Below are 22,578 nucleotides of genomic sequence, written 5' to 3' on the forward strand. Positions count from 1 at the left end.
TATAAATCCTTCTATCTAATATTTCCTGCTGCCCACACTCAAGAAAACTCTGGGGATCTGTGGAGTTCGTGGGTAAACGCCCCACACTTCAGTTGGGCTTCTACTTACTAAGGAAGAAATCTGACTTAAACACAAGCACACAGATTATGATACAGCATGGTCAATAAGGATTTATTTCATTCATACACCATCAAAATTAGGATAGTTCTGGGTGCAATTGTGCATGCCTGTAATCTAATACTTAGGAGGCTGAAATATGAAGATAGCTACATAGATGATGTCTAGGCCAGCCTGGGCTGTTATAGCAAGATGCTGGTAGTGGTGGGAATCAAACAGTGTTATTCTTAAAACAATGAAGAGAAAAAGTATCATGTTTAGCCAATGCAGAAAGTGTATATAACAAAATGCTATTCCTTTTTTTTTTTTATGATAAAACTCACAGCAAAAGAGATGTTCAGTCAGTTTCAAAACAAGCATCCACAAACTGAAGCTAGTATATTAAATAGTAAAGTATTATTAATTATGTTCACTGTATGGTGCCATGTTGTATAGTGCTATAAATAAGAAAAATAAATAAAAGACACTGTGATCAGATGAGAAAAGCTAAAATGATATATTAGGTAGTGCCACACTGTAAGAAAAATAAGACAGTGATTAGAAGAGGAAAAAATGGTATTTGTAGATAACATTATGAATGCAAAGAATCTACAAATACCCTAGTAGAAAATCGTATGCACACATAAATTAACTAGGTTACTTATATAAGACAAATATATAAAAATCAATTATGTCTATATATTAGCCCTGGAAAATGTAATTTTGTCCTATGTATGTGTGTGGTGGGTATGTTGGGGGGTTCATGTGTATGGTGTGCTGCTGTGGGATGTCTTTCTATACTCTGTGAATGTTTTATTACCATTGGTTAATAAAGCTGCTTTGGCCTGTAGCAAGGCAGGATAGAGCCAGGCGGGAAATCCAAGCAGAGATACAGGAAGAAGGGTGGAGTTGAGAGGAGAGGCCAGCTAGCCACTGGAGGGGCAAGATGTATTAGAACACCGGCAAAGCCATGAGACACATGACAAAATACAGATTAAAGAAATGGGTTAGCCGGGCGGTGGTGGCTCATGCCTTTAATCCCAGCACTTGGGAGGCAGAGCCAGGAGGATCTCTGTGAGTTCGAGGCCAGCCTGGACTACCAAGTGAGTTCCAGGAAAGGCACAAAGCTACACAGAGAAACCCTGTCTCGAAAAACCAAAAAAAAAAAAAAAAAAAAAAGAAATGGGTTAATTTAAGTTGTAAGAGCTAGTTAGTAATAAGCCTGAGCAATTGAACAAACAGTTTATAATTAATATTAAGCCTCTGAGTGACTTTAAAAGTGGCTTCGGGACTGGGTGGGACAGAAAAGCCTCCATTTACAGTGTGCGTGTGGGAATCCGTTCATGTCAGACGTCTTCCTTAATAGTGCTCTCACAGCTCATTTTGGCAAGTTTAGCTAGCGTGTTTGCTCCAACATAACTACAACAAGTGTTTAATATTACCATTCAGAACGTGGCTTAATAATTAATGATTCAAGGCAATGAAGGAAAATAATTCACAGCACAAAATTAGAATATGTATATTAAGTGTGGGAGGTTTGTAGGAAAGTTAGAAAATTAGAAGCACAAAAATTTAAAAGAACAATTTTTTTTCTCTTTAATAAAAATCATGCAGTTTGACAACAGCGTAGGAAAAGGAAAATTTCAGACACTGTGAGGTAGTTTTTTTTTTTTTAAAATTTGGTCCCTTGCTTCAAAAATGCATATAATTTAGTTATTTACTATTAAAATATTAGTTATAGTAAATATGCTAATAGCTGATATTCCTTTTGCTAATAACAAAAGCACAGCACTCCTGAACTCAGACTTTTCTAGTGTTTATATATTGCATATATTATATATTATGCAGACAAAATAAAAGTGTTCATTTTACCTTATAAACAGCCCATGTTAATATCTGCAACTGCAAAGTATCTGATCTTAAAAAGTGACTGAAAGGTAGTAAATTTTTCTCTATTATTATATAACCAATGTTTATCCTTGTAATTTAACCTCATAGGCCTAAATTGAAAGTTTCCTCATATTCACTATATTAAGTCAATATGAAGTATATATTCTGAGGAACTTTGGTGAATTGCTTTTATTCATGCAAATCTGTGTTCAAAGAGTCCTCTTCAATATGAATTTTATAATGATTGGTAAGGGAGGATCTCTGACTGAAGAGCTTCCCACATGCACTACATTCATAGGGTTTCTCTCCAGTATGAATTCGCTGATGTGCAATAAGGGAGGAGCTTTGTCTAAAACTCTTCCCACAAGTGTTACATTTAAAGGGCTTCTCTCCTGTGTGAATCCTCTGATGTTGAATAAGAGCTGCACTTTGGCCAAATGACATCCCACATTCTACACATTGATAAGGTTTCTCTCCAGTATGAATTCGTTGATGGTTACTGAGGGATGAGTTACACCTGAACGTTTTCCCACACTCATTACACTTATAAGGTCTTTCTCCAGTATGCATTCTCTGATGTTGGATCAGAGCTGAACTTTGTCTGAAGGCTTTCCCACAAACTTTACATTTACATGGTTTCTCTCCAGTGTGAATTCTCTCGTGAATAATAAGAGTTGAATGGGAACTTAAGGCTTTGCCACATTCATTACAATTATACAGTTTCTCCCCAGTGTGAATTATTCGGTGTCTATTGAGTCTTGAAATAGAAGTGAAGCCTTTTCCACATTCATTACATCTGTAGGGCCTTTCTCCAGTGTGAATTCTTTCATGCTGAATAAGTGATGCGCTCTGACTGAAGGCTCTGCCACATTCACTGCATTTGAAAGGTTTCTCTCCAGTGTGGATTCTCTGATGGTAACGAAGGGACGAGCTAGACTTAAAGGTGTTGCCACATTCGTTACACAAGTAGGTCTTTTTTCTGGAATGAATTCTCTGACATCCTGAAAGAGAAGTGGATGCTTTCCTACCTGGATTATATTTATGAGGATTTTCGCGGGCATGGATTTTTTGATGCAAAAAAAGGCCAGACCTTCTGCTAAAGGATTTTCCACATTCTTTGCATGTATAAGATTTCTCCAAAGTATGAGTTCTTAGGTGCTTACAAAGGGAAGCACTATGGCTGAAGGCTTTCCCACATTCTTTACATATGTAGGGTTTCTCTCCAGTATGAGTTCTTTGATGTTGAATAAGAGCAGAACTTTGGCTGAAAGCTTTCAAACATTCTTTACATTGAAATAATCTCTCTCCAGTATGGTTTTTCAGATGTTTTCGAAGGGATGAGTTGTGCATGAAAGCTTTTTCACAAGTACTACATTTATAGCGTTTTGGTTGATTAAGTGAATTTGAATTTTCCTTGAGGCTATTTCTTTGTGTTTTTCCTCTAGAAATCTTTTGCTTACCAACTGACTTCAGGCTGACGTTTGGACCAAATTCAAATTTCTTACGGCTTTTATCTACAGTAAGGATTTTTGTATGGGTGACTGAAATTATTTGTAAGCTTTCATTTTTGTCCTGCTTTTTAAAACTGTTGTCAGCTCTGCAGAATTTTCCTGAGGTGAAGTCCCAGGACTCATTTCTTTTGAGTTGTTTCCTCATTAATCCTTGAAATGATGAATCTTTAGTTTGAGTTGATTTTGTGGTTTGAAGACTGCTATTGCATCCTGGAAGAAAAAAAATTGCCAGTGATGGGTATGATTAGCTAAATTTATAGGAAGAATATTAATGATACCTAAATAAATACTATATGCCTAAAGATACTAACAAGAAGGAAAATGGAAAATAACACTTTATAAAATAGTGGATGAGAGCCAAACAATGGACTGAACAAAGCTCATTTAAGGAGGTGAGAGTTAAAAGTAACCAATAGAGGGATTAGAGTATGAATTGGGAAATGCAGTCTGGTATCCATAGCCTATGATGGACTCATAAATTAGGGTATTTTTGACATTCTTTTTTTTTTTTTAAATATCTTACTTCTCCTTTTCTACATATCAGAATCCTTAGTGGGCTTCCAATTCAATGCAGATAACCCCTCTGTTGCATCTTTTCCTGACTGAATCTAATAATCCACACCCTTCCTCTCATTATAGCACTTATTTCAAGATACAGCAATGCATCATTAAATGACAGAGATGTTCTCTGAGAAATGTGGCCTTAAGTGAGGTCATCATTATGTAAGCATCACAGAGGATACTGAACACAAATCTAGATGGTATAGATCAGCCACTGGATGTGCTATGTGTGTGTTGATGCAATCAAGAGGGATGGTAAACATGAGACATATGGGACTGCTGCTAGTATAACAGAGCCTCCTTAACCTTTCTTCCCATAAGTACAAGTCTATTTTAATACATACAATGTATTAAAATATACAGCACAGTAGTCATGAACCAGAGATAGAATCACTTATGGCTATTATCAAATATTGTGTACTATACATAATTCTAGTGCTATACTTGTATACTATTAGCAGTACAGGTTCGATTACATCAGCATTGTTACAAACACATGAATAATACATTCTGTTAAGTTTTACTTATTCATTATTGAGGCAGGGCCTCACTGTATAACTCTGGTTGGCCTGGAACTCAGTGTAGAGAGCAGGCTAACCTTGAACTCATAGGGATCAACATGCTTCTGCCTCTTGAGTGCTAGGATTAAAGGAGTACACCACTTTGACCAGCTTGCATTCTATTGTTTATAATTTTTTAAATTACTGTTCCCTTTATATGTATATTGCTCATATTTATGTATGTATACCACGTGTGCTAATTGCCTGCAACAGTCAGAAAAGGGCACTGGAACCCCTTGAACTACAGTAATGGTGATTGTGAACCACCGTGTGAGTGCCCGGAAACAAACCCAGGTCCTCTGCAAGAGCAACAAGTATTCTTAACTGCCTATCCATCTCTCCAGCTCCCTCTATTAACTTTTAATGGCTACAGTGTCACAAGGTAACAGTTCATTTTCAGCTCCACTGTACTCTTATGGGGCCATTATTGTATATGCAGCTTATCATTTACTAAAATATCACTATACAGTACACAAGTACATTATATGTATTTAAGGGGAAAGTATATATCTAAGGATACCAAGAAAGCCTTCAATAAAAATCTGTGTCACACAGATAATAAGCACAAATAAGATGTGAAGAATATCTCCACAACATGATAAAATTAAAATACTTTAGTCCTAAAGCTAATACCTGATTAATGAAGAGAGTCTATGTGTATTTAATGAAGAGACTCTAGGCAAGTATATCCATTTTCCCTACTATTCACCTTTGAGGAAATATTATTGTAATCAGACAAATAAATTAGAGGAGTTAAAAAAATTGCCTGTACTTGCTGATGGCATCTTTTAAAACCCTTCAGTGAAGAAGCATATATAGAATGGACACACAAAAGTAACAGCCAACATTTTGTAAAGAATAAGAGGAATTCAAGAAATAGGAAAAACCTATACAAGTTGAATGAAAATGGAGTATACCTCTGCTACTCTTGGGTGTTAACCGCCCAATGTTATATAATTATATCAGTAAATAAAGTCAGGATATAGGTCAGAATTTCTTAGTAGTAGCTGACACCCTGGGCCAGATAATTCTCTGTTGTATGGGAGTGTCCTCTACATTGCAAGATATTAAGTAGCATCCTGGCCTCCACTTGCCGAGAGACAGTAAAAACTTTTCTCACATAACACCCCCACACAGACTGTGATGAGCAAGAATATGTCTTCCTCCTGATGAGAGAAACACAGAAAGAGGAGTAACTAATCTTCCTATATAGCTCACACCTACTAAGAAAGCTTCAGTTTTAAAATTGGTTTCTCAAAGTGACTTTAAAAAAGTACACAGACAAGAGGACAGAAATCTTAAGAAGTATATTTAAAAATATATACTTATTTAGAAATGCATTTCCTAAATAAAGACAAAAACATTCATTGAACAATAAAACTCATGTTTGAAGAGTAAATTCTAAAGCATGTAGATAGAGTATAATGCTGAGTGAGTAGAAAGCAATGTATCAGAATTTCTTCCCAAAGCAGTAAGGAGTCACTTCATGCAAGACCTCCTCTTCAACATCATGTGAAGGCAGAGAATGCCCAAACTGTAAACGAATGTGAGGTATCTGAGAAAAAGTGGATGCCAGGGAATATGGCACATGCAATGGTAGGAAGTGCCAGGACCCTAATTCCCTAACTAGACAACAAAATCTGTCCATCAGAACTGTCTTGAAACCCTGGAGTCTATGCAGCTTCTACAGGAAGGCCTGGACAGTAAACTGAAGTACATTCCATCCAGCAACTAGCTCCAAGGAGCTACCTACTAGCATTCCTACAGCAGCCCTGGGAAGCGAGGGGCAGGACCAGCTGCTGTCTATGGCAGGACACCACCCATCTCCACCACAGGCATGGACACCCAATGATTTAAAGGCTAATGCCCTTCCCCACCTTTACTTGCTCTTTCCTCACCTTCAGAGCCAGACACTCACGGATAAGAACACCCAAGAGACAACTGCCCTATGCATGAGAGTTGAGGAGATTCAGAAAGTCACCATGTGTGCTAAGGGGGAGACACAGACTGAGAAAAGGGATGAGGTCTTCAGCTTGTGCCTCAGTTGGATTACTGCCACAGACGTGCCTTGTAACAGCTAAAAAGAAAATCACCCATAACCCCAGCAGACCTGAGAAAAGAAGATTCAGATGCTTAAATTTGAATAAAAAAATGACAAGGCAGGGGACTGGAGAGATGGCTTAATAACCACTGAGCACTGGCTGCTCTTCCACATGGCAGCTCACAACTGTCTATGACTCCAGTTCCAGGGGATCTAACACCCTATTGTGGCTTTTGTGAGCCCTGTACCCATGTGGTGCACAGACATTTTTGCAGGCAGAAATCCATACACATAAAAATGAAAAAAAATATATGCACACACATATATTTTAAAAATCACAAGGCATAAGACAAACATGAAAATAGGTCCCTTCAGAGGAAGCTACAGCTTGAAGTGTAGTTCAGTGGTAGAGCACCTGCCTAGCAAGTGCAAGGCCTGAATCTCCAGCACTACAATAAAACTAAACAAAAATGAAAACAAAAGAACAAAATAAGCAGAAAATATCCTTGCTTAAAGACAAGATGGTGGCATGGTACACAATGACTTTAAAACAACCGTTACAAAAAGTTTAAAGAACTAAAGGAAAATATGTACAATGACATGAAAATGGTGAATATTAAATATTAAAAATTTTTAATTTTTAAAATTTAAATTTAAAATTAAATGGTGAATATTAAAAAAAGACCAAAAATGCAGAAATTATTCATCCTCCCAATGATTATCACCACCTCTCACAGCAGCCTTTCAACTCTCATCTTCTTTATCTTCCATGACCTGATGCTTTATCTCCCCAAAACCTCTGGAACAGTCCCTCCTGCATCCATGGAACTAACTGGAAGCCTACCTTGGCCAGCCAGTTTCAGGCCTTAGGAAAACAGGAATGAGTGACAGTCAACTGCCACACAGGGAGCTTGCAGTGCAGAGGAAGGAACAGATCTTAAATGAAAATGTACTGGCCTGCAGTGACAGTACACGGACAGAAAATGAAGGGTGGTGAGGGGATAAAGAGTATGGAGAATGTTACCAGGCACGGTGACACACACCCTTCATCCCGGCTCTTGAGAAGTAGAGGCAGGAGGCAAAGGAGTTCAAAGCCAGTGAGGCTACACGAGACTCTATCGTCAAACAAAACAAAACCACAAAACAACCAAAAAACAAAGTCTAGAAGGAGGGTTAGATTGGCTGAGTCTACTTATGAAGAAACTCATCCAACACAGGTGTGCAAGCCATGCAGCTCCATGACCATTTGAAGAAGGGAAAGGAGAACCCCTGAGGTGGGGTGCGTTAGAACCCTGAAAATGACAAACAGGAGACAGAGGTGAACAGGAAGCTGGCGGCTACGGGGGAAGCATTAGGAGGTGTGGACTTGAGGAGGTGTGTCACGGGCCAGCTGTGAGGCTGTAGAAGCCCCCTCCACTCCCAGTGCTCTCTGCCTCCTGCTTGCTGTTTAGGAGGTGAGCTCTCAGCTGCTACTCCAATTGCCTGCCCCCGCTACCTCCAGGCCACCATTGCCTGCCCCCCCCCCCCCCCCCCCCCGCTACCTCCAGGCCACCATTGCCTGCCCCCCCCCCCCACCTCCAGGCCACCATTGCTTGCCCCCCCCTCCCGCTACCTCCAGGCCACCATTGCCTGCCCCCCGCTACCTCCAGGCCACCATTGCTTGCCTCCCCCCCTCCACCTCCAGGCCACCATTGCCTGCCCCCACTACCTCCAGGCCACCATCATGGACTCTAGCCCTCTGAAACTGAGAGCCCACAATAAACTATTTATAAGTTGCCTTGGTAGTTTCCACAGAATGACTGTATTTCTCCAAACAAGGGTTTCAAAGATAGACAACCATGGTCTCTAAGTCTGAAACTGTCACTTTAGACTAAAGGCTTTCTTATTAAGGTTCTATCAGAACAGGGTACAGCCAGTCTTTCAGCTCTTCCCTAATCCTCACTGTCTGACCTGACCCAACTTCAGACTGTCCCCAGTGCCCCCACTCCAGGCTCCTAGCCCTCAAGCTCTCCTACTGGGAGCAGGGGGCTGGGCCCAGCTCCAGGCTGCTCATGACTCCTCAGCCCTGTGTAAGACTCTCAGATCCTCAGATCGAACCCCCTGTTGGGCCTCAGCAGGATCTAGTTCTACTGTCTCCTGGCCTCTTCTACTTTCTCCTGGGTCAACCCTGGCTCCTTTCTCCTGACCATCACTCGACACTTCCTAGACTAGACTCCACATGCTCAGGGAAGTCCTGGCTGCAGTGCTCCTGGCCTGAACTCCCACAGCACTTTGTGTCTTTGCTCCTGAGTCCTCACTAGACTTCCTGTGTCTAGTGTGACCGGCGATCTATGTCCTGTGTGTGCTTGCTGTCTTCACTCTCATTGTCCCTACTGGATTGCACAAGGGCAGGACCAGGTCTCATCCTGGCTGGTGCTGCCTTGCTTATACCCCACTTATTTAGATAAAGGCATGGCCAGATGGTGGGGCCAAGCGGGGAGTCTTCATTCAACTCTCAGCTGCCAAAACATCCACCTCTTCCATTTCTCTCTCATCACTGATTCCTCTTTCTTAAGCACATCACAATGGCCTTCTTGGGACTCTGCCCTCTGCAGTCAGCTCAAGGTTACAAAAACCACCTTCAAGTGTCTGTGTGGGGCTCTGACCTCTCATGTGGTCCCAACCACATCTGTCTTACCTTACACAACTACCTGTGGGTGAACAACTATCTGAGTACTTCAACCCAACACCACACAGAACTCCAACACTCTCACCCCACAGACTGCGCCTCACTTCCATGACTCCTGAAGCGGGCTTCTCCACCAGGCCCTGCTGGACTCCTGAAGTGGCTCCAGGAGGCTTCCCACCTCTAGCTTGGCCTCACTTTGAATCTGTCCTCCTAATGCTTCCACAACAGCAGTCTTACTGAGCTGCAATCACACAAGGACTTCATGACTTTTTTTTTTTTTTTTGAGCTGAGGATCGAACCCAGGGCCTTGCACTTGCTAGGCAAGCGCTCTACCATTGAGCTAAATCCCCAACCCCTAACACACAAGGACTTCATGAACGTTAACAGTCTCTGTGAAAAAACCAGACGTCAAGTCCCCTTTTACAGTTGGATTCCAAAAGTAACTTCTGTTTCCAGTGACAGCGTGTCCTCACGTCTCCCTGCTTATACAGGTACTACTCATGCAAGCAATACATTGTCTTTAAAGTAAATGGTGCCACGTCTTCACAGAGCTCTGTAACCTTTTCACTCCTCAGCATGTCTTGGAGCTCTGTCCACATCAGTGTGTTCTTTCATCTTAAGTGGGGTAACGCAAGCCAGAGTGAGGACACATCTGGGCTTCTTGAGTTACATATTGATTCGGAGCATTCATTTCTGCACCAGACCTTGTTTTCCCCACTGAAATATCAGGGATCATAAACTCTCCTTAAACTTCTTAGATATTCCCATTATTCACAGGACAGTCCAAATCTCTTAAAATCGTACCAAAAAGCAGTGAGGCCTTCCAAGCTCATTTCCTTTGTCTCCGCTTCCTATACAGACTCTGGGCACAGCCAGAAACAATTACTTCCAACATACCCTCAAATATACTGATTTCTTGTACATAAAATGCAGCCTCCTTCAAAAGAATAAGAGACCTTGTGATACTCATTTGAAAAGTGACCAGGAGGGGGAGCTAGGACCTAGGAGTCTGGGATTTCTCTTTCCCATAAGTCCTTGAGGATCGAGTACCTGTAGAAGTCTCCTGTTGAGAGAGAGGCCGATCTAAGGCTTTCTCTGAGGCCCTGCTATATCTAGAGGGAACATCGGCCCTTGAATAAAATCAGGAAGAAGCTTGGCAGAAGCAGTAACAGCCTGGGGCCGAGGCTTTGGGGGAGCTTCTGCTTCAGATCCTGAGTATGCCACTCTTGACCCCAAAGAGCTATCATTGTCAGTCCCAAGGTTGCTGTGGGCTCCATCTGTGACACCCTTAGGATATCCTGTGTCCCCGTGTGCAGCACTGCTTGAACAGCATCCTGCTGCCTCCGTCCCACTGTGTGAGAGCTCTCCACTGACTCTCCCGTTCCCCGCCACAAATAGACTATAAGATGCTGCTGTACTTCTTAATAAACAGACACTCCTGACCCAGCGGTGTTCCTGGCTTCTTTATCTTCTCATCCTCGGCCCTCCCCTTAACGGCCCTGCCACTAAAGAACAACCTGCTGGTCTAGGGCAGTCTCCAGGCACTGAGGCTGCCTTCTACTGTTGTTTTGCAGAGATTCTGGGGTCTCTTCTCAGGCCCACCCACTCACCGAGAGAGGAGCCGCCATGACTTTCTTTCTCTGCTTTCCAGGGTTCTTCTCCTTGCTGCAACACGGAGATCATCTTTGGTTTGGTAAATGGAAATCCTGATCACAAACAAAGTGAACAATAAAAAGACTTAGTTTTGTTTTAACACGAACAAGCATTACATGTTTGTGTGGGAAGCTCAGAGGACGGCGCAGAACACTTCCACAGGGCACTTAAGCTCTTCCCTGTCATCTGATGGGATGTGTTAAGCAGAGGCCAAGGGGCTCATAGGACGTGACTGGTAGAACCAATTGTACATTATGGAAACACGATAAGCAGGCAGTTCTGGAAAAGGAACGTTGGGGTTACAGATGGAATAAAAACGCACAAGCAGGTATCTGTGAAAGATTTTTTAAAGCAAGTAGCCTGTTTAAAGCAAGGAAACAGTATTTGATTCCTTTTCAAGGACAGAGTATACAGCATTTACCTGACTGCAAAAGAGAAGTGCGAGAGGCAAGAAATCGGTAGGAGAGGAGGGTTGAGGGAAGTCTTTGTTTACAGGCAACGCAGAATAAATACAGTACGAGAATGCAGCTTCTGAAACACTGGAAGAATTTCTACTGTCAAACTACAGACAGTGGGGGATGGTATGAGCATCAACCTCCTTTGGCTGCAAGTGGAAAACAGTTTCAGTATTTATAGAGCTCTGATTTGTACAGTCCTCCAGCAAAACCCAGTGAGGGTGTTTTAATGGCTGCAGCTTTCATTCAGGGAAGGAGGTGCTAAGGTCTCATTTCTGAATCTACGCCCACGGGGAACTCCCTTACCCAGTGAGGCCAGGTTGCTGTAGTTCTCCAGCATCACCTCACGGTACAGGCTTCTCTGAGAGGGATCCAGCTTCTTCCACTCGTCCCGAGTAAAGAGCACAGCCACATCCTCAAACGTCACTGACACCTGTGAGGAAAAGCCACTCCATCTCATCCAGGACCAGCCTCATGTATCATGAGGGAGGTGACGTGTGGAAAGTGGACAGGCCACCACGAAATGCTGCTGACGTCACTGAAGGTTCTAAAGGGGCCAGGTCATCCATTTAATGATCAATTCAACCAGTGACAAATACACAGAGCAGCACTGAGTAGGAGCCCGGCTTTGTGCACGAGGATTATGGCCGTTAGTGCACATCATGGTAATTAGAAGTCTTTCTGATAAAGATTCTTTTGAGTTTTTTTTTTTTTTATTTTGTTTTTGAGATAGGGCCTATACAGCTCTGGCTGTCCTGGAACTCATTCTGTAGACCAGGCTTGCCCCAAACTCAGAGATCTGCCTGCCTCTGCCTCCCTAGTACTAGGATTAAAGACATACACCACCATTCTCAGCAAGATTCTTTACTCTTAATTTTCACATGTATGCAATGCCTATATACGAAAAATAATTTATGTGGAGAGAATACAAAAGATGATCTTTTCTTTTAAATTTTAAATTTCTGATCTAATCAGCACACAGGAACATGCATAAAATAATTTCAACATTGCAAAGAAAGCTGCGTAGCTAGACTGGTAAGCCCGCACACCATCTACTTCAAGAGGCAAGAATGTGAAGCCAGAAGCTGCCCACACTAGTGGTCACGAGCTTTAGCACTCTAGCAGCACCGCAACTCAAGATTTCCAACGTGGACACAGAGCCTACTCTGTTCTTTCCTTGGTCTTAAACTTCTGGACACTGAGGATTTTTGTTTTTTGTTTTTACTGTAGTATTGACACATGGGGAGAAGATAAGGGAGATGTAGGAGAGGATTGACATACACAGGGATGAAGGTTTAGGACATGAACAAAACTTGTCTCTCCTAGATGGAATGTAAAGGCTGCCCAGATCCCAGCCCCTTATGGGTCCAATGATAACCTGTATCATTAATATGTTATCTGGTGCCATGGTAGCTAAGGCTGAGCCATCACCATGCCCCTGGCCTGACCTAAACACTTTCCACGAACTATACCATCCTCTGACCTATCCTAGAAGAGGGCAAGGGCTGTTATTTTTATTTTATTGGTGAGGGAACCGAGGCACAGAGTTAGCCTTACTTTCTCAAGGCCCACAAATGGTAACAGAGGGGATGGGTTATAATTCAGCTGACTTGAGGATCCCATTTCCTGACCACTGTGCTCACTGATTTTCTGCCAAAGATCCCATGAACCCTCTTCGTGGCTTGAGTCGTCTCCCTGCTTTCAGAGTCAGGCTCCTGAAGCTGTATCGCCTGCAGTATGGCTTTCCTTTGTCTGTGTGGTGTCTCATCTAGATGGGGGTCTCTCTAAATTCCTGCACCTTACAATGGCAGGTCAAGATTAGTTTTCACAAGAATGGTACAGTTGAAACTGAGGATCCAAAGAGTGAAGGGAAAAACCATGGGCTGGAGAAGGCTGGGGGGTGGGGGGCGGCATCATAAGCATTTTCAAGGGCAAAAGAAACAGATGAGCAATCTTGGTGAGGGCTGAGAGAAACATGCATGAAGGAAGGAGGCATACCAGAAAGGACTTTCCCCAGGTGTGTCCCTAGTGATAAGAGGGCCCCTGCATGTCACTGTCAATTTGGTAAGTACACAGCAGACTGGGATCGGCCAACAGTGAGGCTAGATAACTGTGAGCATGGAGTGTGCCCCCTACAAACAACCCACGAGGAAGGACCAGCTCCTCCCTGGGCACCAAGTCCTGGTGAAGGGTGTACTGGGTGCAGGACTTCAGTCAGGGAGGAAAAACAAAACCATACAAAACCCATCTTCTACTAAGAACTGAGACGGCAGTGCGCTCACCTGAGACCTCCCTTCCCTTTGCTCTGGAGCCATGTTCTCTTTCTGGGCTTTTCTCAAGGATGGGTACAGTCTCCAGAAAGTGATCTGAGGGAAGAGAAAAGTAGGACTGCTTCGCACCCCTCAGAAGCGCCGTCTCCGAATGCTTCCCATCATCATCAGCTGAGCCTGGCTCTCCTGCCTCCGGAGACAGAAGCAGGAGCTGGGGGTAGGCATCAGGGAAGACTCAGGCGATACTGGACTTCATCATTGCGTCCATAACTCCATCACTGCGTCCCCACGTGCCATCACCCTACACTGTTCAGCACAGCTCAGCGGGCACTGCCCGGACCCTTCAGATCAGGAAACTGAGGCCAGAGTGTAGCCACAGCAGGGGCGCACCCGTTTTCACCTGCTCAGATCTGACACGGGTCCAGGACCGTGTTCCTCCATTCCACGTGCTCCCCACCCAAATGCGCAGTTGCTGTCAAGGGGTCAATTTCCAGATCCCAGAGAAAACTCCAGAAAGGGGACCAGTGGCTCAGGACGGCCCAGGCTGGGGCCGCCATAGGCCTCCACGTCCTCCAACCTGGCCAAGCCGCTCACCTCCCTCTGGCTCCCGCTACACCTCATGAAGGCTCCGAGCCACCAGACGTGGAGACTCAGCCCGGGGAGCTCGGCCCCGAGCCGGGAACAGAGCAATAGACGCCCTGCAGCCAGCTGAAGCTCACAGGGGAGGCGGGGCTGGCGGGAGTGGGGTGGGGGGCTCCGAGGATGGCGGACTCGCAGGCCTCTAGGAAATGTAGTCCACTCCGGGACCCAGGGATTCTGGGATTTGAAGTTGACTGGATCGACCGCTCTAGTGCGCAGCTGCAGTAGAGGCACCCCGCAGAGGGCCCTGGGTTCTCCAGTTGTATGAAGTCTTGGAAGTGGAGAGCAATGTAATTGCATTTGTGTGAATAGTGGTGAGGCCAGTCGACACTGTCCCGAAAAGACCCACTTCTCCCGCAGGTACTTGAAATCGTATTGCGTTTAACGCTTTTAAAATAAACCAGAGAACATCACTTGGTTTGCAGTGCTTTTCAGTGGGATAGAGAGTAGACACTGAGCTGTGAAAAGAATTATATATTGCTTTAGACTCCGAGGGTGTTACAGGATTAAAAACAAAAGAAGGGCAGGCTAGCTGAAACCTGGAGCTCTAGCATTTACAATAAATAAATAATAAAAATAATAAATAATAAATAATGGAGAATGATCGAGGAAGACGCCTGAATTTGACCTCTGGTCTGAACACAATGTAACACACAAACATAACACCACACCACACCACCACCACCACCACCAACAACAACAACACCACACACACACACACACACACACACACACACACACACACACACACGCACGGAGATTGATATAAAAGGGCTTGTGTCAGTCTCACCTGGCTACCAAGGAAACTGGAACTTCTTGGCAAATCAGTGCCAATAAAACTGTTATATGTTGCAAGTTCATTGTTACTCAGTAAATTCTGACACAAATGTATTCATCTCTTTTTCTAATATAGTACGATCAGGATAAAGATAAGGACCAAATACAGTCATGCTTTGCTTAATGACAGGCATGCATTTCTGAGAAATGTGTTATTCCTTTATCTAAACAGTAGAACACACTGTGCTTGTACATGCTGTACTTTTGTATGAATAGAAACACAGAGATGTCCCTACCACAAAAATATGAATAATGTGCTACAGTTTTATAAAAGCTCCATAACTGGCTGGGTGGTGGTGGCACACGCCTTTAATCCCAGCACTCGGGAGGCAGAGCCAGGCGGATCTCTGTGAGTTCAAGGCCAGCCTGGGCTACAGAGTGAGTTCCAGGACAGGCACCAAAACTGCACAGAGGAACCCTGTCTGAAAACAAAAAACAAAAAACAAAAAACAAAAAACAAAAAACAAAAAACAAAACAAAAAGCTCCATAACTAAGGGGTAGAAAATATTCAGGTCCATTGTAATCTCATGAGACCACCATCACATATAGCAACAGAAAACAGGCTGGTACAATGTATAACTTCATATGCATGTATGTCTCCATATGCAACCACACACACACACACACACACACACACACACACACACACACACACACACGTGTGAGTGAATATTCTTGGCCCCTACTCTGCATCCTTACTGCTAATGTGCTATTGTAAGCATTAACTACACAGACAGGCATTTCCTAATTCTCCTGCAGCTGAACTGTCTTCCTGATGGGTCCCTTTCCCTGCTCAGGAAATGCTAGAGTTGCTCAAGACTAAATCTTAGGATCTTTCTTCTCATTACTGACTCTTGAGTTTTCTCTACCTCAACTATTATTTTAATTGCCTTCAATTCTCCAGTGACCCCCAAATTTTCTTCTGAGTTCCTGTAATCCTCTGAACTCATGCCATCATCCAGTTTTAATAAGGGCTGAGAGAGGATCTCAAGTAGCTAGCCTCAGATTTGTTATACAGACAAGATTGGCCTTGAACTCAGTGTTTCTTCTGCCTCTACCTCCCAATTTGTAGAGTTGTGAGTGTGAACCATTTGGCTTGCACAGAGACCTTCTAAAGGTGGTTGTTTTCATAGGGTGTTCTACATAGGCAATCAAGCAGTGTCTCAGGGTCTCAGTGCCTGAAGCACGGACATTTGGGATTTATTGTGGTTAACTATGACCTGACCTTGAGGCAATGATGGTCTTGCCCTGAGTCAGAAACAGCTCATCACACCCACTCATCTTAAATTGGCATCTGTAATTCCCTACTAACAGATTAACAATGGCAAATCTTGGACATGGAATGTATGCCATTCCTTCTGTAGCAACTTAAGGCTGGGTGGGGACAATGTACAGGACATCCTTATTATTCTTGATCTGACAGAGGGACTAAGGTAGAGGCCCATGGGGCAGGGGAGTGGGATCCCCTGTCAGTGCATTTCTGTAAGTAGGGCTGTTGGATTTTGGTCCAATATCCGTATCTATGTTGGTAGGGTGACTAAAGCTGGTAAAGTTGAGGACAGGAGACTTCTGCTAAAAGAAACAACTGATTTTTTTGTGAAGGAAAGGTTCCACTGAAACTTTATTCCACGTGATCACATGTAGAGCATTAGATGATATCTTGGAATTTAATCCAGGAGGCATGGGTCAATTTCTTTGTTACATAATTTTTGTATTTAAAAATGGTGGGCAGAGGCCTTGACAAATGGGAGCCAAGGGGCACAGTGGAAAGTCACGCACATAATGCATACAGCGATCATGTAGAGGATTTTATTAAGGGAAGGGGAGAAGGGATGCAGAGTGTGCCTCTGGAGATAAAGGCTGAGGAGAGAGGAGGAATGAGAGAGGAAGAGAAGAGATAGAAAGGGGAAAGGAAGAAAGACAGAGAGAGAGAGAGAGAGAGAGAGAGAGAGAGAGAGAGAGAGAGAGAGAGAGAGAGAGGGACCCTGAGCAGGCCAAGGTTCTGCCTGCTTACTGGCTAGGTCCCCAAGGGCCAGGTAATGTCTACATGCTAACAATAACCATTTGAAGTTGAATCTGTTGAATTTTGAAATAAACAAACCTGGTTACACATTAGAGGAGGTAGAAACCAAATTGCAAAGCAAAATAAAACACTGTGACCAAAGCAACTTACTAGAAGAAAGGGTTTATTTTGAGCTTACAGTTCCAGAGGGATAAAAGCCCATCACCGTTCTGGCAGGAAAGTGTGGCAACAAGCCGGCCTAGTAGCTGCAGCAGAAGCCTAGGTATTCATGTTCTGATCTGCCCCTTGAAATCCCACCCCTTGGCGCCACCCTGAGTCCTGACACGATAACCTCATTTTAAGGAAAAACTCCGCCCCTTTCTTTCTCTTTTCTGCTTTTCCTCCCATGAGGTGCACATCCCTCAACCCCCTCCCTCTCTCTCCTTTCTGTCTATCTTTCTCACTATCTAATAAACACTTTCCCTGCGGATGCAGCATCTGGGTTGTGAATCTGCCTAGCCCACCACTGCACCTGCCTGGGATGCCAGCAAGTTTTCCCCCACACGTGGGCCCTGGCCAGGCTAGTCTTAGGTCCCCTGCATTCAAATTCATAACACTAGGGCTACATCTTAAACCACAAATAGGAAGTGTGGACGGAGGCTTTTCTCTGTCCTACCCCCATCCCAAATAATCACTCAGAGGCTTAATATTACTTTTGAATGTTTGGCTGATGGCTCAGGCTTATTACTAGCTAGCTCCTACATTTAACTTAACCCATATTTCTTATCTATGCTTTGCCGTGTGATTTGTGGCTTGTTACCTTATCTTTACATGTCTTGCTCCCTAGGTGGCTGGCTGGCGGGTCCCAGACTCTGCCATTCTTCTCCCTGTCTCTTTGCTTGGATTTCCTGACTGGCTCTATCCTGCTTTGCCATAGGCCAAAGTGGCTTTATTTATCAATTAATGAGAGCAACACATATTCACAGTGCCCAGAAGGACATCCCACATCAAGGAAGCAGAGAGATCAAACACAAAATGGCACTCGTCTTTTGAGACCTCAGCACCACTCTCGGTGACACACTTCCTCCAGCAAAGCCACACTTCCTAAGCCTCAACAAATAGCCATCAACTGGGGACTAAGTATTCCAATTCTACCACATTCTATGCCCCCGCCCAGCCCCATCATCTTGTGGCCATATCATAATGCAAAATTCATTTAGTCCAACTTCAGAAGTCCCTATAATCTTTCTAGTCTCAATATTATTTTAAAGACCAAAGTCTTTTTTGAGACTCAAGACAGCCTCTTAACTGTAGCCCCCTGAAAAATCAAAAAACAAATTATGTACTTCCAACATACAATGGCACAAAATATACATTTTTATACAACAAGGGAGGAATGAGAGCTTAGTAAGGAAACACTGGACCAAAGCAAGCCCCAAACCCAGGAGGGCAAACTCCAAATCCTGTATCTCCATTGCCCCGGCCAGCAGGGTGTCAAGGGGGGGGGAAATGAAAGGGATGGGGAGACACGAGAGAAGACAGCAAGACAGTGTTCTGATCAAGCTGCAAATTTTATTCTCCTCAGCAAGGCTTATATAGCATGGGAGGGGGAGGGGGCAGGAAGGAGGGAAGGGGTGCACAATGTGCCGTACGTGCAGGTGAAGGGAGACATGCAAGTCGTGAGGGTGTTGTGCTAGGTGGTAAGGTCACTGGTCAGGGCCCATTGTTCTGTTGCTATGCTACCTGACCTACCTGACCTGTTCTTTATCTTTGGGGGCATCTGGGTTAGGGCAGGGGCTTGTTCTCTGGCCTAGCTAGTACTTTTCCATGGTCCATGTTTGGTCCCTGACACTCCATGTCTGATATCAAAGGGCTCGGATGGCTTCACCCCTCCAACTTTGCTGCCTGCCTCTCTCTTGGGCTGGTTCCACTCCTGATGTGCAGTTCCCTTTGCTTCTAGCCAAATATCCCATGGCTCTAGCATCTTCCACATCTTGGGAGTCTCTCACGGAATACAGGCTTCATTTCCACAGCTTCATACAATGGCGTCTTAGGGACTTCCTGCTACACACATGGCCTCAGCAGCTCTGTGAAACTACAGATTTGTAAGATTCCACAACCCCATCACTTGTGTGTCCTTCATAATGTAAAGCTGTAATTACTGAATGACACTGCTAAGTGTGGCTGCCGGCTTGGAATGAGCCCTGGACCCCTTGAATCACATTCGCAGTAGCTTTTGTTTGTCGTTCCTTTTCAAGGAGCAGAATATTCCTTAGGTCTTTTCCTTTTACAAGCTGGAAGCTTAGCTGAGTGGGATCTTGCCCTGAAGACACTCTTCCCTTTATTCCACTGCAGATCAGACCTCTCCTAAATCTTACTGTCTCTTTCAGCATACCCTTTGGCTGCAACATTAAAACATTAAGTTCCTGGTGCTCCTTTCCTCTTCAAACTGTACATATGGTGTGGAGCTGAGATTGCTACATCTTGCAGGCAAGAGGAAGTTGACTCAGACCCTGGGTGGTATACTGAGCATAGGAATCTCCAAAGCCTGTCCCCACAGTGACACACTTCCTCCAACAAGGCCACACCCATTCCAACAAAGCTTCTAATAGTGCCACTCACTGTGAGATGATGGGGGCCAATTACATTCAAACTACCACACCACTGCTGTTGGTTGCATGCCAATCCTGGACGGGAGCGCCTGTTGCTGAATACACGACACACTTTGGTTGCAGGACATGGAGAAAATCAGACTGAGGTTAAGTGGAAAGTTCCCTCCTTGCTGGATGGTTTTAGAAGACATCATGCTCTAGACATAGCTTAGAAGACATCATGCTCTAGACATAGCTCTAGAAGACATTGTGCAAGGCTCTCAGGGATAATTGTCATGGAGGGTCCTGCTTGGCTGTGGACCATTCTTATTGCACTACCAATACACCAGGCAAAATTTACCTGCTCATGAAATAGTGGCATTACCATCATTGGTGCACCTAATGGCTTTCTGTTTGGGTTAAGGCCCACCCCCTAGAATCGCATTCAGTTCTGGTACCGTAAGCCAGTGCAAACGCCCATGGCTAAGTTGGGGAAGCAACAGTTATTGTTTTGTTAGGTGAATGGGATGTGCCTGTCAATTTGCCTTCTAAATATTTGTGTTTATGCCCATACATTATTACTGTTGTCCATTTCAGTCCTGGAATGAAGCCTTTTGTAAGGGGTGGTAGACTGCAGAGACTCATAACTTAGTCAAGTTCCAAGTGATGGATGTGACATAGTGGCCCAATGCTCAGTCATAGGTGGAGGAAAATAATCAGACCTCTGTATACCTCCTTCAAGGCTTGGAGAGCTTCATGGAAGAGGGGGCAGAAAGAATTTTAAGAGCAGGAGTAAAGGCTAGAATGTTGGTTCCTCCTTCAGAGGGAGGAGGCAGTTCCATAAGATGCAGGAAGTTTCCTAAGATTCAGGAAGTTAGCTATTTCCCTGGTCAGTCATCAGTGCCCTGTATTGAGTGAGTAGACACTGGTTTACACTTCTGGGGGGCGGGGGGAGTCACACAATGGAGAATTTGAGGTGATAGGAATTGGGATGTCCTATCCCAAGTCTTCAGATCCCACTGTGAAGTCTGTTAGGGAGGCCAGGTCTATATGACTCCTTCCTCAGGAATCGTTGTACATGTTGTCTGTTCCCAAGGCTGACTCAGATCTGCCACTATCGTATTTTCATGGCTTCTTCCCTGGTCTCCCAGCCCACAGTGGATTCCAGAGTTGCTCCCTCTACAGTGATTGGTTCCAGCATAGCAATGATAACGTTGTCATGATGTTTTATGTATTAATAACATCTTGTTGAATGCAGTTTGTTGTTAAACTATAGGTGTTTGTTCTCCACTTGGCCTGTTGCACGGCCCTTATTAAACTTCTCAAGAAATGTCTAAGGAAGTGAAGCACTTTGGTGTTCACTGGTGCAGTGCTGCATAGTGACCACCAGAGGGCAGTGCTGTCTTGCTCCTTTTTGGATGCAAGGGTCTCTTGATTCCTGGGATCTTCCACAGTTGCTTGCTTGCTCCTGGACCAGAAAGGAGAACTCTTGAGTGTTAGCTGCAAGCACCCTGGCTAGTCAGGTTAGGAAACTGTATGCCTTCTTCACTCCAGCTACCCCTGGGCCACTCTTGGGCTGATAAGATTGTTGTCTCTACATTCCTATCGCTTACTTGGCTCTGCCTCGTTCACTGGCTCATGCTCATCTAGCTTTCTTATATAGCCCAGGATGTTGTGGTCAGTGATAGGCTGGGCCATTCCACATCAATCATCTATCAGGACCATCTGTCACAGATAGGCACAGATGAGTCTGGTCTGGGCAATAATTGTTCTAGGCTGTGTCAAGTTGACAGCTGAAGCTAATGTCTAGGATCCTGTCATATCCTTGTTCCGCTGAGAGCCTCTTAGATCCTGCTGAGGGCCCCTGCCCCTGAAACCTCTGAAACTAGCGAGAGCTCCCTGACGGCCTGCTCAATCCCTTGAGGGACTGGTGTGTAGCCTGTCATTGGACAACATAAGACCATTTGTCCTAGTTTGGTTTCTTGTCGCTGTGATAAAAACACTGACCAGAACAAACATTTGGGAGGAAGGGTTTATTTCAGTTTACAAAGTATCGTCAATAATGGAGGCAAGCCAAGGCAGGAACTCAAAGCAGGAGAAGCCCCCCTCCCTCAGCTTTCTTATATCGCTCAAGACCACCTGCTTAGGAATGGTGTCACCCACAGTGGGCTGGGCCCTCCTCCATCAAATTAACAATCAAGAAAATGCCTCACAGACATTGCCTCAGGCTAGCCTAGTCAAGGCTGTTTTCAGTTGAGGTTCCCTTTTCCTAGGTGACTCTGTGGTGTCAACTGCAGTTAACTGTGGCATCATCTTCCCATGTCTTACAGAGAAATGGAGGCCAGTTTTCAACAAAATTTAAGAAAATCTGACCTTGCACGTTATTCCCAAAAGACATAATTTCATTGGTTGGTTAGTGTTGAGGGGGAAACTTCTACTACCTGGTACTTGGCTCTCTAGGGCAAGGTCCACACATCCATTATAAACCATATGGCAAGGCTGGGGGTGTAGCTCAGTTAGTAGCATGCACAGGGCTCTGGGTCATGCACAAACTGGGTGTGGTGGCACAAACCTGTAATTTCAGCACTTGGGAGAAGAGAGGAGGCTCATCCCCAGCTACTTTGAGTGTAGACATGAACCCCTCTCTCAAAGGGAAAAAAAGGGCGGGCTGGGGCGGTGGCTCAGCTGCTAAGAGCACTCGATGCCACTCACAAGGACCAGTATTTCCATCATAGCACCTACATAAGAAGCTGTGTACCCCTGCAAGGCTGAAACCCCAGCTCTGAGTGTGGCAGAGACAGGA

The 22,578-nt window shown here is 44.3% G+C and overlaps 1 protein-coding gene across 1 annotated transcript; it reads right to left on the reverse strand.

The window, feature by feature from the left end:
- Positions 1-1,288: 1,288 nt before the first annotated feature.
- Znf354b (zinc finger protein 354B) lies at positions 1,289-13,983 on the reverse strand. The gene is made up of 4 exons (XM_059269310.1): positions 13,718-13,983; positions 11,742-11,868; positions 10,938-11,033; positions 1,289-3,707 (listed from the first exon to the last, which is right to left on the reverse strand). The coding sequence occupies exons 1-4, from the start codon at positions 13,748-13,750 to the stop codon at positions 2,176-2,178; spliced, it is 1,788 nt and encodes a 595-aa protein (XP_059125293.1). The 5' UTR covers positions 13,751-13,983; the 3' UTR covers positions 1,289-2,175.
- Between the last annotated feature and the right edge of the window lie 8,595 nt (positions 13,984-22,578).

This window comes from Peromyscus eremicus, chromosome 8a (assembly GCF_949786415.1).
Source record: "Peromyscus eremicus chromosome 8a, PerEre_H2_v1, whole genome shotgun sequence".
In the NCBI taxonomy this organism is placed as follows: Eukaryota; Metazoa; Chordata; class Mammalia; order Rodentia; family Cricetidae; genus Peromyscus; species Peromyscus eremicus.